Raw genomic sequence first — 17,378 nt, 5'->3', positions numbered from 1 at the left:
CCATGCTATTGCTGATTTAGCTGCCCCGCACCACTTCCCACCACCTTCCACTTTTTGTGCACCCTAGTGAATTTGTCACGGGCACTTTTCCAGTCCGTTTTCACCTTAGGGTTGTCCCATCGCGGTTGCAACCTCTCTCCAGGCATTTTCCAACGCTATTTTATTGGAGTGTAATTGCGATGAACTATCATATAAATGTGGACGTATACGTTTAAGCTCGCATAATTTTTCCTCTTCACCCGCCATTGTATTCAAATCTTCTTCTTCTGTAAACATAATATACTTGAATTAATGTACAATACTTGCAATGTCGCCCCCACCGACAACGCATAGTATTGCATGCATCAGCGCGTCGCGTATCAAAAACTAGGACGACACATTTGGCTACGCACCGACGCATAATGGTGGCCGAAGCGTACCGATGCGTTGACTATGTAACGGCCCTTATTTATTTAGCTGATGCTTTTATCCAAAGCGACTTACAAATGATGACAACAGAAGCAATCAAAACTAACAAAAGAGCAATAATATGCAAGTGCTATGACAAGGGACAAGTTGAAATTATTTTGTGTTAAGCAACTTTATGCCAGAAATGCTGCCAAGTGATCTTCACTTGTACCAGGAATACTTCTTTAACAGTAATAAAACTTGAAACATGCAGAGTTTCTCTCACCAAGTAAGGAAGGAGCGAAACCTGGAGTGAATCTGGAGGCTTTCAGCAGAGAGGAAAATCTGCTATTGCTGCACTCTACTAACATACTTTGGGGCAAAGCTTTAGGATACTGGACCTGGATCTGAGGGGAGATGAGGTTATCTGCTGACACTGACTAACACTGACACATTGCTAGAGAGAGAGAGAACAGATGGAGATGATAATCAGCATGAGAGAAAGTGCAGGGCAGTAATGAGATGTCTGCGAGTTTGGCCCAAGGATAATGAGATGCCAGTTTATCTTTCTGTGTTTGTGCATGTGTTTGCACGGACATGCTCATGTGTGTATTATTCCAAGGTCACCATGAGCCACAGGCAATGAAAACACCATGACAATAAGACGAGAAGTGCGGAAAGAGAAAAAAAAAATATTTAGGAACTATGTGCTGTTTCCAAAGATGTTCTGAATTCAGTAATCATTTCCTACAAAACAGGAAAAGTTATATTATTTTCCAATACCGATTTTTAAGTTAGTGGTCTCATGTGAGGATAGGTTTATCATTAGATGTTAATTAGTCTGGAATAATGTGTGTGTGTGCGTACATCTAAGTTTGTTTATCCAACCATGAAATTCATTTATAGTCTTTAGAAGAACAAAGAACAAATCACCAATAAATAGCACAATGTTCATATGTTGATTATTTGAATAAGTACTATGGTAATTCCATGATTCTTTTGAAATACCACATAAATACCATGGTCTATGAATATGTTCATCATTCAGTATAGGGATATGGCAATCTATGTATTTTCAAAACTGATGAATTGATGGGTTACCAGAGTATTTTTGTTTGTTTGTTCGTTCGTTTTTTTTTTTTTTTTTATGTAAAATACTTGAGTGAACATTCTCAATTCATCAAAATTGAAGGAAAGGTTAAGCAATTGCAGCTCTTTAATATGTACTTACCTACACCCTTTTTCAAGGGACCACAAGTAATTGGACAGTTGACTCAAAAGCTGTTTCATGACGGATGTGAGCTATTCTTTAAGGGTCTGGAGTTGATTCTAAATGTGTCATTTGCATTTGGAAGATGTTGCTGTGAACCACATCATGTGGTCAAAGGATCTCTCCATGCTGGTGAAACAGACAATTGTTAGGCTTCAAAAACAAAACAAATCTATCAGAGAGATAGCAGGAATATTAAAAGTGGCCAAATCAACAGTTTGTTACATTCTGAGAAAAAAAAGAATGCTCTAGTCAACAACAACATAAAAAGGCCTGGATGTCCATGGAGGACAAAAGTTGTGGATGATCGGAGGATCATCTACATGGTAAAGAAAAACCCTTTCACAACATCTAGCCATGTGAAGAACACTCTCCAGGAGGTAAGCGTGTCACTGTCAAAGTCTACAATCAAGAGAAGACTTCACCAGAGCAAATACACAGGGGTCACCACAAGGTGAAAATTAGGCCAGATTAGACTTTGCCAAAAAAAATCTAGAGATATTGTCTCTAAGTGTGTAGAGAGAGAGATACTCTCTGACCAGATTAAGCAAAATGGAGCAAAGTTGATTGGATGGTGCTTCATAGTAAAAATGGATGATGACAAAAAAAAAAACATATAGCAAAAGCAACCCAGGAGTTAAAAAAAGAGGGAAAAAAGTGGAATATTCTGCAACAGCCAAGTCAATCTCCTGATTTCAACCTGACTGAGCATGCATTTCATAGCTAAAAATCATATGGTTACTAAAATGTCTAGAATCACAGAACAAATTGTAGTTAATACATATATTTAGGCATAATGCTCTCTTCTGCTAATAAAAAAAGGTTTGAAAAGCTGTTTTGTCATAACTGCAGAATATATTGGATCTACTTTTAGCCTATACTGAGAGGGGGGCATGAATATTGTGGACACAGGAGGATCTTTGAGTGAAAAATCCTGAGAACCACTGCTGAAGATACTAAGTGCAGCTCTTGAACAGGATTATTCACAGGACAATAGGTATTCAACAAATAACTGTTCTGAAACTAACCGTCCTGAAAACTGTCCTGAAACTGTCCTGAACTCTCATTCTTAAAAACCTTAAACAAAACTATGCAAGAAAAGTTCAACCAAAAATTGAACTTCTCTCATTATTTTAATCACCTCTATCTCATTTCCTGGCTCACCAACTAAATGTCCAATGTAAAATCATCTAATCATCGGTCGGTTGTGGGATGACTATTGACCATTCCAAAGCAATTCCACTGAGTATATTATTCAGTATGGTATAGAACAAAGCACTGTGGTATTATCACAATATACCATCAAAGTACCACCTCAGAATGTGTGTTGTTCAATATGATTAACAGGAAGATTATCTTTTGGCAAAACTGCTATAAATTCTGTGTGGCTGAATAAAGTGGTTAGACTAATATAGGAACAGCTGGAGGTTGAGGGAAGGGTGATCAGCGGTGTCGCATCAAGCTGATCTGAGAGCTGCTGCTGAAATTGTGCTGAGGGGGTGGAGCTAACATGATAGGGAGTTTTAGCCAGGATAATCGAGGTGCAAAGATCTGCTCTTCATCACACTTCTTCCTCAAGTTAACAAGCTCTTCTCTGCTGGGTTACTAGTGTGAGTGTAAAAACAAAGACATACACATGCTAAACCCTGTGCAATACATTATTAGAAGAGTTAAGACCAAGCACATACAGTACATGCACATACAAACACTCACCATCTTCAGATTCTCATTAGAACTCCCACACACACAAAGCAAAATATATCTGACAGTAGCAGAACTGAAGAGGTAGAGCTGTTCTGTGCAACATATATGTCCCAAGTGCTATGAAAAGATTGGTCTGCCTTATCTCTCCAGAGGTGTGATCATTTTTTCCTCTTATTTACCCTGCAGCATATGCTGCCTTCAGGTGCACTTTGGAAATGTCAATGGATGTCACATATATGAAACATAACAGAATTAGCCAAACAATTATATTCTAAACCATAAACCTAAAAAATAAATAAATAAATTAAAAACACTACACCTGAAAATGATGAAAATTTCTATAACTCATTTCTATCACTCATTACACAAATTTATATAACTTGTTTATACATGGTATAACATCTAAATATTTTGTTACATAAAGCAGTCTGTGAAAGTTGCGTAAATAAATTTAAACTTTTTTTCTATAAGCTGTTTTGTACATCGAACCTTTAAAATGATTGACATTTAAATACAACAACATTACTTGTAAAATCATTCATTCCATTCATTAAAGACTTGTAAATAAAAGCCTAAATGAAATCTGTTAATTATATAAAGCAAATGTACCTTGTCACAATACCGTTTGGTATTGGTATCAACAAATCAGCATATTAGAATGAATTCCTGAAGGATCATGTGACACTGAAGACTGCAGTGCTGGCCACTACAAAATTCAGCTTTGACATCACAGGAATAAATTACATTTTACAATATTACAACAGACAATATACAGTTATTTTAAATTACAATTACTTTAATAATATTTCAAAACACTACTGTTTTTACTGTGTTTTTATCAAATAAAAGCAGCCTTGGTGAACAGATCCAAAAAAATCCTACCAACCCCAAACTTTTGAATTTTTTTTTTTTTTTTTAGCTGTTATTTGTTTGTTTGTTTATGTATCCGTTTTTTTTTTTTTTTTTTTACTAAGGGTCTGAAATTATTTTCAGTGATACTTGATGCAATGCTAAAATTATATTGAAAACATAACATTTAATTAATGCTTCAGGCTTGTTTTGCAAACTCTGGAATGATTCCCAGAAAAACAACAGGTTCAGAGTACACACATACAAAAGCATTCTATATAGTGTGTGTACTGTATTTGTCCAGGAAAAGGAGTGTGTATAAACTCACTTTCTTTGCAGAAGGAGACAATAATCCACCATGATAGGAACCATGTCCTGCAGAGGAGAAGAGAGAAAGAACAAGCAGGAGCAAAAAAAGGTGGAGTGATTGGGCTTGAAGGAATAGAAGAACAAGAAAATTCATGATAATAAAATGTATTAATAACATCAGGGCTACCAAAGTAAACTAGAAAAAGAACAAGCAGGAGCAAAAAAAGATGGAGTGATTGGGTTTGAAGGAATAGAAGAACAAAAATGAGTAAGAAATCTGTGTTTGTAGATAAATAAGCAACAAATAATGTTAAAAATATTATGAATCTCATCTATCTGATATATATCCCTAATTACTATAGAACCACGGTCCAATGAATATGGGTGAAGTAATTAAATATGCATGTTTCTTTTGTGGTAAAACTGACTGTGAAAGTGTGTCTGACAGACAGGCAGTTAGAGCAGCATAACATTCCACATTGCCCTAGATATACAGAGCTAAATCTGCCATTTGGCCATGGTGAGTGCCTTATTTTTGTGATGACAGAGTGCTTCTTAATGGCAAAAAGAAATCGGAGAGCAAGCGAGACCCAGAGGCAGGGGAGAGATGACATTAGTAGGCCATTATTGTATGTGGTTTCCGCCTTTTGATGAAATGTGGTTTAAAAATGAATGCTGCGGGCCTAAAGACTGTCATGAAGGAGACTGTCTGCATCGCTCTCTCAGTCTGCTCTCCTCACTCTCACCTCTCTAAAAAGCCTCTTTAATGCTAAAAACTCTTCAGCTCTGTCTTAAATAATACCTACATCTTTAAATAATAACAATATGGAAAATTGATAAGATAACACCATTTGAGGCTCAACTGAGAGCGATTCTATTGGTGACCCATTAACTGGAAGTGTTGCTCCATCACCTGGATTTTCCCTTGCTCTGGACATTTTTTCAGAGAGCGATCCACATACTGTAACAAAATTTCCACCATCTGTGAAGAGAGAAAATCATCAGAGAAAGGTGTCGTTTATTTGCACACCAAGAAGTAAATTTAGCCATCATAACTCTCATTTACAGTGCTACAGATAGATAAATTCATTTTGAAATCTGTTATACAGGAAAATCAAATACTGTCTCAATAAGAAAAAAAATAATTCACAGTATAAAGAAGTGGGACCCCAATATAATCCTTAGGCCATTATCCTGTTGAAAGATGAACCCCTTACTAAGATGAAGTTAACCAGAGGGTGCTGCATTTTGTTTTTTTGTTTTTTGGCTAAGGTTGGTAACACTGGATCCAACAAAAAAAAACTGAATTAAAGATGTATGTACAGCAGTGTCACTGCATTAACAAGAATCTTACCTTCTCTGCAACCACACCTTTTCTCTTAGCAGGCTCTGCAAATAGACCTGTAACATAAACACATCCCATTAAGTCTGCATTACTATCTGCATTTTGTGGTATCATTAGAGCATTTGAATCTTAATTCTATCAAACAGCATTCTAAATCCTTTTTATTTTGTGATTAACTTTTGTACAAAAATTCTGAAGTTCTTGGAAAATAAAAGACTATATAATTTGTAACTTACATAATTACAAAATAAAAGCTTGAGGTCTGAAAGCTGTAATCATTTTCACAGAAACTGAGAAAATTACAGTCATTTGGTTCTACAGAAGCGTAGATTTTAGAGTGGATGTGAACAGAAGGACTGACCTAGCACAGCTTTGGCGGTGCCCTCGTGGAAGGACCAGGCAAGAGACAGAGCCTCCATGAACTTCTCCTGCTTCAACAGATGGTCCACACGCTGCAGGATGTCAGAAGTCCCATTACCATCAGATTCATTATTGTGATTCAGATATAACATTTGTGATGTGCTATAAAATATATATACCTCATGCCAGTTCCTCAGGGTCATGATGTGCACAGACTACAAAAAAAAAAAAAAATTGTGATCAATTAACAAATCTGAAACAGGGCTGAACAATAAGGAAGGCCTGACAGAAATGATAGAACTGTCAATTTTACCAGATGGATGTTGCACTGTTGCTATATCTTCAATTGCTCATCACATAAATGCATTCATATCTTCAAAAATTACACATTTGTTTGTCTGTATTAAACAAATTGCAATTTGTGCTGATTTAAATACATTACCAAATATTCTATATGGCTGATGTTGGAATGGTGGAATTTTAAACAAGTGGCACATTTGGTAGGGAAAAAAAGAACAGAAAAATATATATACACTATCATTCAAATAAATGCTGCTCTTTTGAATGTTCTACTCAATAAAGAATCCTGAAAAAAAATAAAAATAAATATATGTATTTGTTTTGGTTTAAAATATTATGTTGAGCAGCTGTTTTGTTTTATGATATTTTAGTTAATTTTATTATAGTTATTTTATTTTTTTTTTTTATTTTACAACATTACTTTTTAACCCATTTTTCACATTAAACACCTTAATGACCCCAAATTTTTAAATAATAATAATATTAATAAGTGAAGTGAAGTGTGGCCAAGTATGGTGTCCCATACTCAGAACCTGTGCTCTGCATTTAAACCATCCAAGTGTGCAAACACACAGCAGTGGACACACACACAGCAGTGAACACACACACACCGTGAACACACACGCTGCAGTGGGCAGCCAATGCTGCGGCGCCTGGGGAGCAGTTGGGGTTTCGGTGCCTTGCTCAAGGGTCTCGCCTCAGTCGTGGTATTGAAGGTGGAGAGAGCGCTGGTTATTCACTCCCCCCACATACTATTCCTGCCAGACCTGAGACTCGAACCTGCGACCTTCGGGTTACAACTGGATGGACCAGTGAAAATGTACAAAGCCCAGTGAGGTATATATACAAGTATTTGTCATTAAATGTATTAATAGAGCATAAAATTAGAACCATTCATAAAAGTAAGGTCACATTAGATGTTTATTCAAGCACTTGCTGAGTTATTAAATAAGCAGCACTTGGGGGAAGTGATATAGGCCACAGGAATTAATGTAACCTCCCAGAGCTGGCCCACTACCATGTCTAATGGATAACCCAAAGGCAATTTTAATGCAATCCTTCTTTCTCCCCCTCCCTCCAGCTGCCCCTCTCTCCTTCATTTCTCTTCCCTTCCCTCCCTCTGGCTGCAGGTAACAGGAAGTTCAGTGAGGACATCAGGGAGAGCAGACCTCAATGAATATTCAGGGTATGTGTGATGTGTGATTAGCATAATAGCACTTGAGTGTGCCATAACTCAGTCAGAGGGGCGCTGGAGGAGTCAGCCAAACTTACAGCTGAACACAAGCCACCCAACATGTGCTACCAGACTGAGAGTTTACAAGATACCCTTGCAAATCCCATGTATTCATCATTGCAAATCTTCATGAGAAGATGAATACATAAGAAGGTGAAAAGTACTGGATAGTTCAATTCACTCAACATTTTTTCTATGCCTGTTTTTCACATGGCAGATAAACATCCAACACATTGTTAAAATCACCTTCTCATTGGTTAAAAGTTTTGTCTGTCAAAAATTTATCACAAAGCTAAAAGCTGGCGGTTTACAGACAAAATAGGCTATATATCTCAAGACTGAACTGCTTGGAGGCTGTGGTAGATTTTTATTAATCAAAATATAAATTATTCAAGTATAATCAATGGGAATTTAGCCATTTATGTGTTACATTATTCTACTATTGTAATCATGTGTATTGCACGTATGGAAATCTGTTTGAGAATGGAATGTGGTGATTTGTTTTTGTACTTCGTCCACCACTGAGTAGGGCCCTTATTTTAAATAAATATTCGGGAGATGGCTCTGCAGAGTTTTCTCGGCTTTATTTCACCTCAAGAATAAAATCTATCTTTTGGCATCAAAACCCCAAGACTTCAAGAGTGATTCTTCATAGACACGGTAGAAGCCACCCCATTTTGGCGCCCAACGGGGGGCTGGAAAGGAGCAGAGGGTGAAGGACCACTTTGGGCTGGCTTGATGAACAACACTAACAAAGTTGCCACTAAACAATAAGGTAGGCAGTTTTTTGCTTATATAATAAGTGTTGTTTGCCAGAGTCAGCCGGTGGTGGTATAGACACTCGAAAATGCTCCTCCAAATGTAAAGAACAAAAAGAAAAAGGGTTTTGATTCCAGAAGAAATAATTGCATGCACTGATCTGTTTTACTGTAATAGTAAATGAGGGCAGTTTGTGCATGCAAGGATCTGTGTTTACTGATTAGTGGGCCTTGATGGAAATCAGTAGACGTTAAGCAGATACACATTGCATCCAATGGTCTGTGTTTATTGATTAGTGGGCCTTGATAGAAATCAATAAACGTTAAGCAGATAAAGTATAGCACGCAAAGTCCTAGGCAAAAATCCAGCAGAGTACAGTTTTTACTGTGTTGAGGAAGTGTATTAGTGAAAAAGCGAGTAACTGACAGGTCACTCAGGAAGAGTGTAGTGTAGTCTGTGTAAATGTATGTGTCTGTCTGAGTCTATTTGTAACTTGTGGTCGTATGAGAAAATAAACTCTATATCTGGTGGAGCAAAAGGTGTGTGCCCCTCCTGGACCATCACTTGAGTGTGATCAGGTCACAGAGACGGACACAGCTGGTGTTATGCTGGAAAAGAGTGAATGAGTGTTTGAGCCCTATCTAAAAAAGGGACAAAGGATGAGTGTATGAGCCCTAAAAACAATAAAGGGACTTTATAACAGATTATACCATTACCAGATTATTCTGAATCATGTATGCAAATATAGAAGAAAAATTATGATTGAAGTCTTTATTATTATTATTATATGCACATCATGTTGTTGTAAAAAAAAATATATATATTTTGTCTTATTGTAGTATGCTTAGATAATAAAGGTAGATGCTTTCTGCATTTTGCAAAGAAAAAACTGCTTGCTGTTTTTCTGCAATGAAGAACTTGCTTTACTAACACAGAATAAGAGAACTGCTGTTTTCAACCAGATGAGATTCTTTTTATTAAGAGACCATTGAAAGAGATGGTTGAAAAGTGAAAATTAGATAAAGATTTGATTGATAAGAAATGATTTGGTATTGGGTTTAGAGAGGTTCAATTTGATTAATGCAGTCTCTGAGTGTTCAAATTTCAGATGACTTCTGGAACAGTGCCTTGAAAAAGGGAAGCAATGAACTGGAGTTTGTCCAGAAGTGGTGAAGAGGCAAAGACAGCTGCAGAGAGAAGAAGAGAGAGGGCTGATGGACTTGCAATTTCCCTCCTGAAAGAGAAGTTTAAACTTCAGCATGGAGAAATGCTGATTTAAAGCAGGGAAAGGGGATTCTTTAACTTGTGACTTTTCCTGAGGATGAAGATAACATCCTGAAATGCCAAACTTTGGCAGGATCAATCAAAAGCCAGACTGTGGAGAGGCAGAGAAACAACGAAGACCGAATACCATGAAATCAGGCATTTGAGTGCCATCACATACTGACCGACCCAGTGCAACAGCCATACAGCTTCAACAGGCTGAAGATCTAACCAGAAGGAATTCCATCCATTCCCATTGCGTGCACAGGTGCTGCATATTTAATGATCACTCACTATAGACTGCTTCAAATTTTAATTATTTAATTAACTTTATTAATCTTGATTATTCACTGGTCTCACAGCACTTCTTTGAATTCTGTGTTTTAACTAACATTCTCAATATGCTTTTCAATAGGTACCAGTCCAACCTTATGTCTTAAAGAAAAAAAGTAATTTAGACAGATAGAAGTCAGTGCTTGTCTCACCAATAAGATAAAAATGGAGCTGGATTTGGCATAGTAAGGGCAATTTCATTTAAACAACTATAAAATAATAATAAAAATTACTCCAAAGATCCAAAATCATGAAATCACATATGCGGTCATCACTGGGGATAACAAGATGGAAATGTTGATGGCCATGGATCCTAGATTATGCAGAGATATCCAATACTTTTCTCAAAGAAGCTCATGAGCAATAACAAAAATTATTTGACTAAACTTTAAAATTACAAACCTGATTCCAAAAAAGTTGGGACACTGTACAAATTGTGAATAAAAACAGAATGCAATGATGTGTAAGTTTCAAATTTCAATATTTTATTCAGAATACAACATAGATGACATATCAAATGTTTAAACTGAGAAAATTTATAATTTTAAGGGAAAAATAAGTTGATTTTATATTTCATTGCATCAACACATCTCAAAAAAGTTGGGACAAGGCCATGTTTACCACTGTGTGGAATCCCCTCTTCTTTTTATAACAGTCTGCAAACATCTGGGGACTGAGGAGACAAGTTGCTCAAGTTTAGGAATAGGAATGTTGTCCCATTCTTGTCTAATACAGGCTTCTAGTTGCTCAGCTGTCTTAGGTCGGGGGGGGGGGTCTTTTTTGTCGCATCTTCCTCTTTATGATGTGCCAAATGTTTTCTATGGGTGAAAGATCTGGACTGCAGGCTGGCCATTTCAGAACCCGGATCCTTCTTCTACGTAGCCATGATGTTGTAATTGATGCAGTATGTGGTCTGGCATTGTCATGTGGGAAAAATGCAAGGTCTTCCCTGAAAGAGACGACGTCTGGATGGGAGCATATGTTGTTATAGAACTTGGATATACCTTTCAGCATTGATGGTGCCTTTCCAGATGTGTTAGCTGCCCATGCCACACGCACTCATGCAACCCCATACCATCAGAGATGCAGGCTTCTGAACTGAGTGCTGATAACAACTTGCGCAACAGCGAATGGCACGTTGGATTGTGTTCACCAACAATGTTTTCAGGAAGTATTCCTGAGCCCATGTTGTGATTTCCATTACAGTAGCATTCCTGTATGTGATGCAGTGCTGTCTAAGGGCCCAAAGATCACGGGCATCCAGTATGGTTTTCTGGCCTTGACCCTTATGCACAGAGATTGTTCCAGATTCTCTGAATCTTTGGATGATATTATGCACTGTAGATGATGATAACTTCAAACTCTTTGCAATTTTTCTCTGAGAAACTCCTTTCTGATATTGCTCCACTATTTTTCTCCGCAGCATTGGGGGAATTGGTGATCCTCTGCCCATCTTGAATTCTGAAGGACACTGCCACTCTGAGAGGCTCTTTTTATACCCAGTCATGTTGCCAACTGACCTAATAAGTTGCAAATTGGTCCTCCAGCTGTTCCTTATATGTACATTTAACTTTTCCGGCCTCTTATTGCTACCTTTCCCAACTTTTTTGGAATGTGTAGTTCTCATGAAATCCAAAATGAGCCAATATTTGGCATGGCATTTCAAAATATCTCACTTTCAACATTTGATATGTTATCTATATTCTATTGTGAATAAAATATAAGTTTATGAGATTTGTAAATTATTCCATTCCTTTTTTTGCTCACAATTTGTACAGTGTCCCAACTTTTTTGGAATCGGGTTTGTAGACAAACAAGTGACATTTGAGAAATTATACAATTTAATCTATTAGATTTTGATGAAAAGAAAAAAAATACAGCCTTTATACAGCAGTGTTAAATTAAACTTCATGGTGACTGACGTTGCCCAGTTGCATGACATCTAGAAACCATGTGGAATGATACAAGATCTACGCTCTAACGGAGAAAAGGTTCATGTTATCCTACACAGAATACATGCCGTTCCACATTTAGCTCATAATCAGCTGAAATCTCAAGAAAAAAAAAACATGTTTTTGGCCAAAAGGGGAGTGTGAAAGGGTGTGAAAAAGTATGAATGATGGTGTTGTATGGAGTGAAAAGAGGGTGTCTGACGAGACACTGAGGCAAATCAATCAATTTGCCAAAACAGCTGTATGCAAATTTTAATATGTGGGCCCACAGGGCAAATTATGCCCAGTAAAATAATGACCATGGATGAATTTGGTAAAATTTCCTGGTCAGTACCTAGGTCATTGATGTGGCAGAAAGAAAAGCAGTGCCACACTTGCGCAGCATACAACATGGGAAGGCAGAGCAATGCAAGTTTGCTCTGTCCACCCCACATCTAACTTTCTTTTCATCATATAATGATGGAGCTGATTCTGTGTCAAAAGGATAAAATATTGTCTTTCTGACTTTTAACATAAATAAAGTGGGTTGAGTGTTTTCCAAGTCAAAAGGTCTATGCTACTGAGCAAGATAGGCCTAGGAAATTATCCAGTGATATAATGGAACTATTTATAAAACAAAGAGATAACTGAATTAGCAATTTGTTGGGAATAAATTTGAAATTAATTAAAACATAGTAAGAATGCAAATAATTAATTAAAGCTTTTTATTATAGAAAGTGGGTATTAGCCCTTTACTCATTGTATTGACAGTAATGGATTTGTGAGAGCTCAAAAAAGGGGCCAGGACAGCCCTCCACCCACATGAAATTTCCACAGGTCACACCAAGAAGGACGACTGGCCAGATGAGCAAATGAGCTGCTTGATAAAACTAACAGTAGCCTCTGAAAGTTTCTATTTACTGGTGACAGCAGTGCTATCAAGGACCGGGAATGGTTTGCTCCACCAATAAGAACCACTTCAACAACTCCACACAGCATGAAGTGAGGGATGAAGGGCATGCTTGTAACGGCCCTCCCTTGCCAACAAGGGAAAGACCATTGCAACGACTCGCAAAGAGTCACCCTAGTGAAGATGGAATGAGTGATGGGATGGCTAACGAGATGATCAAAATACTTGGGAGCAGACGTGGGCCAACAAAGCAGAAAAGTGAAAAGATATCTGATGATCATCACATGCCTAATGCATCTAATTATACAAGCTCAAGCGGTAGCCAACAACAGCAGACTTCAGAATCAATCTAGCAGTGGCTTTGACTTAATCCAAAAAGAACAAGAACTAGAAAAGGAGGGAAAAGTATCTAGACAAAATAGACACATTGTAAATGACAACCATAATATTAGTTATAAGACAATTAGCAATTCAAATGTTTTATGGAAAAAGGTAGAAGAAAATAATTGGTATAAATGGGTAAATTATACAGCAAAAAAAGAAAAATGGAGAAACTGCATAGTTTGCTTTAAAGCAAGACCAGTATTATATATTTTACCAATACTCATACACAGTTCAAGTTGTAGAATATTTCATGATGAATGGTTTAAGACAAGGGTTCTCAAACTTTTCCATTCCACCTTTTAAGACAAGAGTTCTCAAACTTTTCCATTCCACCTCATTGTTTTAGATTATTGACATTACTGTAAGATTAAACTTAATAAAAAAGTTTAATATGCCAGAATTTAATTATTTAAATTTGTTTTTTTTTTTTAGGATTATTTATAATATTATTCACTTATGTTTTAATTTTTTCATTTACATATGTTAATAAGTCTATGAAATATGTCCATAAAAACTCAAGCTCACTCCGGTGCAGATATTAACTGTAATCCGCGCTGCAAGTGTTGTTAAACACATCATGGGGTTAAGCACAGAAAATGCTCTCATGATCCATCCATGTGTGAACGGGAAAGCAGAAGCACAACCCAACATTTTTTATTTAGCAAAGCATAAGAAATGAAGCAGAACTATCTAAAACAGTTTGGAGATTAAAATAATTGTGAAATAATTGTAAAAAATAATGAACCGATGTGTATCATTTTAAATAGGCCTAAACAAACCAAGATGAAAAATTAATTTTAGCCAGAAATTTACTTTTGAAATTATTAAATTAATTTCCAGGACTATCTAGTTAAAATGGGATTAGTAATAAAACTGGGAGGTAAATGCTTAAAAGAAAGATCTAGAGAAATAAATACCTTTAGAAACTGTACCCAAAAAATGCCATTTTGCCCATATTGGTGACAGTTTCTCCAATCTACAACAAACTAGAGAAGCAACTGAGTTGCAGTGCATACGAATCCATAAATGGCCAACAGTATATGGGAAAAATACAAAAACCACAAGGGAAAATACAATTAATGGCAGATCAAAAATGTGAATATTATGAAAAGAAGGGTAATATTGATGTAGGAAGATTTGAAAGGAAATGCAGCAAAATATGAAAAATTCCACAATGTAAAGATGACTATTTAGTAATAAAAGGATGACCCACCACCTATATTTGATTAAATCAATATTGCATTGGCAGACATACGGTGGATGTGCGGAAAAATATGGCCTCTTGCCAACATTACCAGAAAATTGGTCAGGATTACTAGGGTTATGCTGACACATAAAATGAGTAATATCTCTCTAGAAGAGGAAACAACAAATTAAGAAAAAAAAAATAGTACCAAAAGAGCAGATGAAAAAGTCCCTACAGATTATATAAATTCAACTGGTCAACCTAAAGGCATACTTAACGAATTTAATACAAGAGATAAAGTTAAATTAGTGTTTGAATCAATATTAATTTTAATTACAATAATAATTATATTTACTGTAAATTTTGATAAAAATTTTTTCATCCCAGCTGTATCACTGTTATGTTAATAAATAAAATTACAGAAAGGATTAATTAAAGTACATAATGTACAATCAGCAAAGATTTATTAATTATACTGATGAGGCCTTATCACGTCTAGGAGAGCAATTGGACACAACAAGCAGAATGACAGAGCAAAATAGAATAGCTTTATATTATTAACTAAAAAAGGTATGTATTATATTTGGGGAACAATGCTGTATTGAGATACCAATAATACTGCTCCAGAAGGAGCATTTAGTGCAGTAATGATCAAATTGAAAAACCTAAGGAATGAACATAAAACTAATGCTGGAAATAATAATAATCAAATGTAAGATAACCAATTGCACGCTCATGCTTAGAACATAGTTTTGTCTTAAATGAGGGATTAGGGAGATGGGGATCTTTTACTCCCTCCTAGTCAAGTGTGGGGGGAGAGGTTTGGTCCTGCTACAAGCTCATTTTGTTTGTGAGAGAGTAATATCACGTACAGTTCTACAACATGAATGCAGATTGCATCATTTCTTGGAGAAACATGATGGAGGGTAAATCTTTCAGACAAAATCTGATGTAAACAGTTGAGAATATATCAACATTTCTAAAAGTTTACATGTTTGTGGACAAAAATGTTTTTCCCCGGTAAATTGTTACTTGTGATGGACAACTCACCCAAGTGTGATGGATTGGATTCGTTTCACTGTTTCATAATAAATGTATGAAGTCCTATACTGTTGCTAAAACATCTATATTATAAAACATAGACTGGATGTTGACATTAAACTCGTAGATCTTTAATGGCAATTTTAATTATATTTTTGTACAGTACTCTATATAGTAAAAGTAAACAAAACTAAACAAAGTAACTGACATGACCTCATGATTCTCAGAGTAAACATTCAGAATTACATCCCCTTTCTGTTGCTCTAGTCCTTGCATTGCCGCAGGCTCTTATGATGTCACATGCTGACTGCTGGGACTGTGCCAGATTCTGTAGTACCCTTATTTTTGCAATTTTGTCAAATTAGATACAAATTCAGAGCAAAGTACATGAATTTGTTTAATGATGTAGCTGCCCACAGCACAGTGTACTCTAATTAAAGGACTTTGTTACAACCAGTGTGCTATGGGAGAATACTATACTGGAAGCTCGCACAGAACTGAACTTTTAGCAATGTAGAAAGTCCATTCTTATGTGCTGTTTTGTGCTTGTGTTCAGTGCTATCATGAGTGGCTTTACCTTTGTTCCCAGATACATGATCTGGCCTGCATAGCTGCAAACAGACTGATAACATGTCTTCTCTCCAACTAGAGCCTAAAGATATACAGAGGAAAAGTGATTAAATGTCTTCACCTTTATATACAAGGGGAAAAAAAGGTCTTTATATGCCAGACAGTCAATGTGAAGCTTCCTTCTATAGTTCCTTTACATCTCATGAATTGGCCATTGGGTTCTTCGTGTGTTTATGAATATGACATTTGGTAAATGGTCTTAACAATGACTTCTGAATCTTTAATCTATGCTCTTTACAACCTGATCTCAGCCTCATCTACATTGTGTATTATATGAAAATTGTATACTGGCTGGCCTCAAATGATTCCTCCTGTCTACATGCAGGTAATATTTGTATTCATTTTCTTCATACAGAAATTCTTACAATAGAGATTTTATTTATTTTTTTGTCAGAGATTTTTGCCTTTTCAAGACAGACCTACCATGCATTCTGAGATGGTTAAATGGGAGTATACATGCTTCTGTAAAAGTCACAAGCCATTGTGATTTTACAGAATGATCATTTACTAAATTGTGCTTAGTAGCAGAACTTAATGTACTATATTTTTATAAGTGCTATTTTAGCATTATTTATATACCATTATAGATTTTGTTAATATTTTTTATTTAACTTATTTTTATATATATACATATTCAATTGTCATTTTGATTTTGTTATGTGCTTTTCTCTTTAGTTTTTGCTTTTAATATTTAGCTTTAATTTATTTTGCTTAATTTTGATTCATTTTAGTGCTTAAACTTACTTTATTTCAGTTAGTTGTCCAGGCAACGTCTAATTTTCATAGATTTCTTTTAAGTTAAAGTTTATCGAATATTCATATTTTACTTTACTTCAGCTTAATTTCAATTGATGAAAATTATTTTAATTGTATTTATTTATTTACATTTAATGACATAGTGCATACTTGAATTGATTCTTTAAGTATTCTTTAAGAAGATTTCTCTCATTTTTTAATACTTTCAATATTTTAATACTCAATAAACTGTAATGTCATGATATATCTCAGCTGCAGTGATTCATGGTTGCTCATCAAGCTGTTTGATCGAAGGCCACAAATACTTTATTCTTCATATGTTTTAATCCTTATGAACAAAATAAATGGGGAAAAATACTTCCAAAACCTAGGTCATGGGGAAAAGGGGGCATTCACTGTTTCACACTATAAAGTACAACATGCACCC

At 35.9% G+C, this 17,378-nt stretch overlaps 1 protein-coding gene across 1 annotated transcript in view; it reads right to left on the bottom strand.

Moving 5' to 3' along the window:
* The window catches only part of vps8 (VPS8 subunit of CORVET complex), a 134,863-nt gene that overhangs the window by 105,452 nt on the left and 12,033 nt on the right, over positions 1 to 17,378 (bottom strand). Inside the window, 6 exon segments of the mRNA XM_042716369.1 lie at positions 4,539 to 4,585; positions 5,412 to 5,501; positions 5,874 to 5,920; positions 6,226 to 6,316; positions 6,404 to 6,439; positions 16,143 to 16,217. Coding sequence (XP_042572303.1) covers positions 4,539 to 4,585; positions 5,412 to 5,501; positions 5,874 to 5,920; positions 6,226 to 6,316; positions 6,404 to 6,439; positions 16,143 to 16,217 — 386 coding nt within the window.

The sequence above is a fragment of the Cyprinus carpio genome, chromosome B1 (genome assembly GCF_018340385.1).
Source record: "Cyprinus carpio isolate SPL01 chromosome B1, ASM1834038v1, whole genome shotgun sequence".
In the NCBI taxonomy this organism is placed as follows: Eukaryota; Metazoa; Chordata; class Actinopteri; order Cypriniformes; family Cyprinidae; genus Cyprinus; species Cyprinus carpio.
Note: the sequence above shows the minus strand (reverse complement) of the source record. Positions and strands in the feature narration are given on the sequence as shown.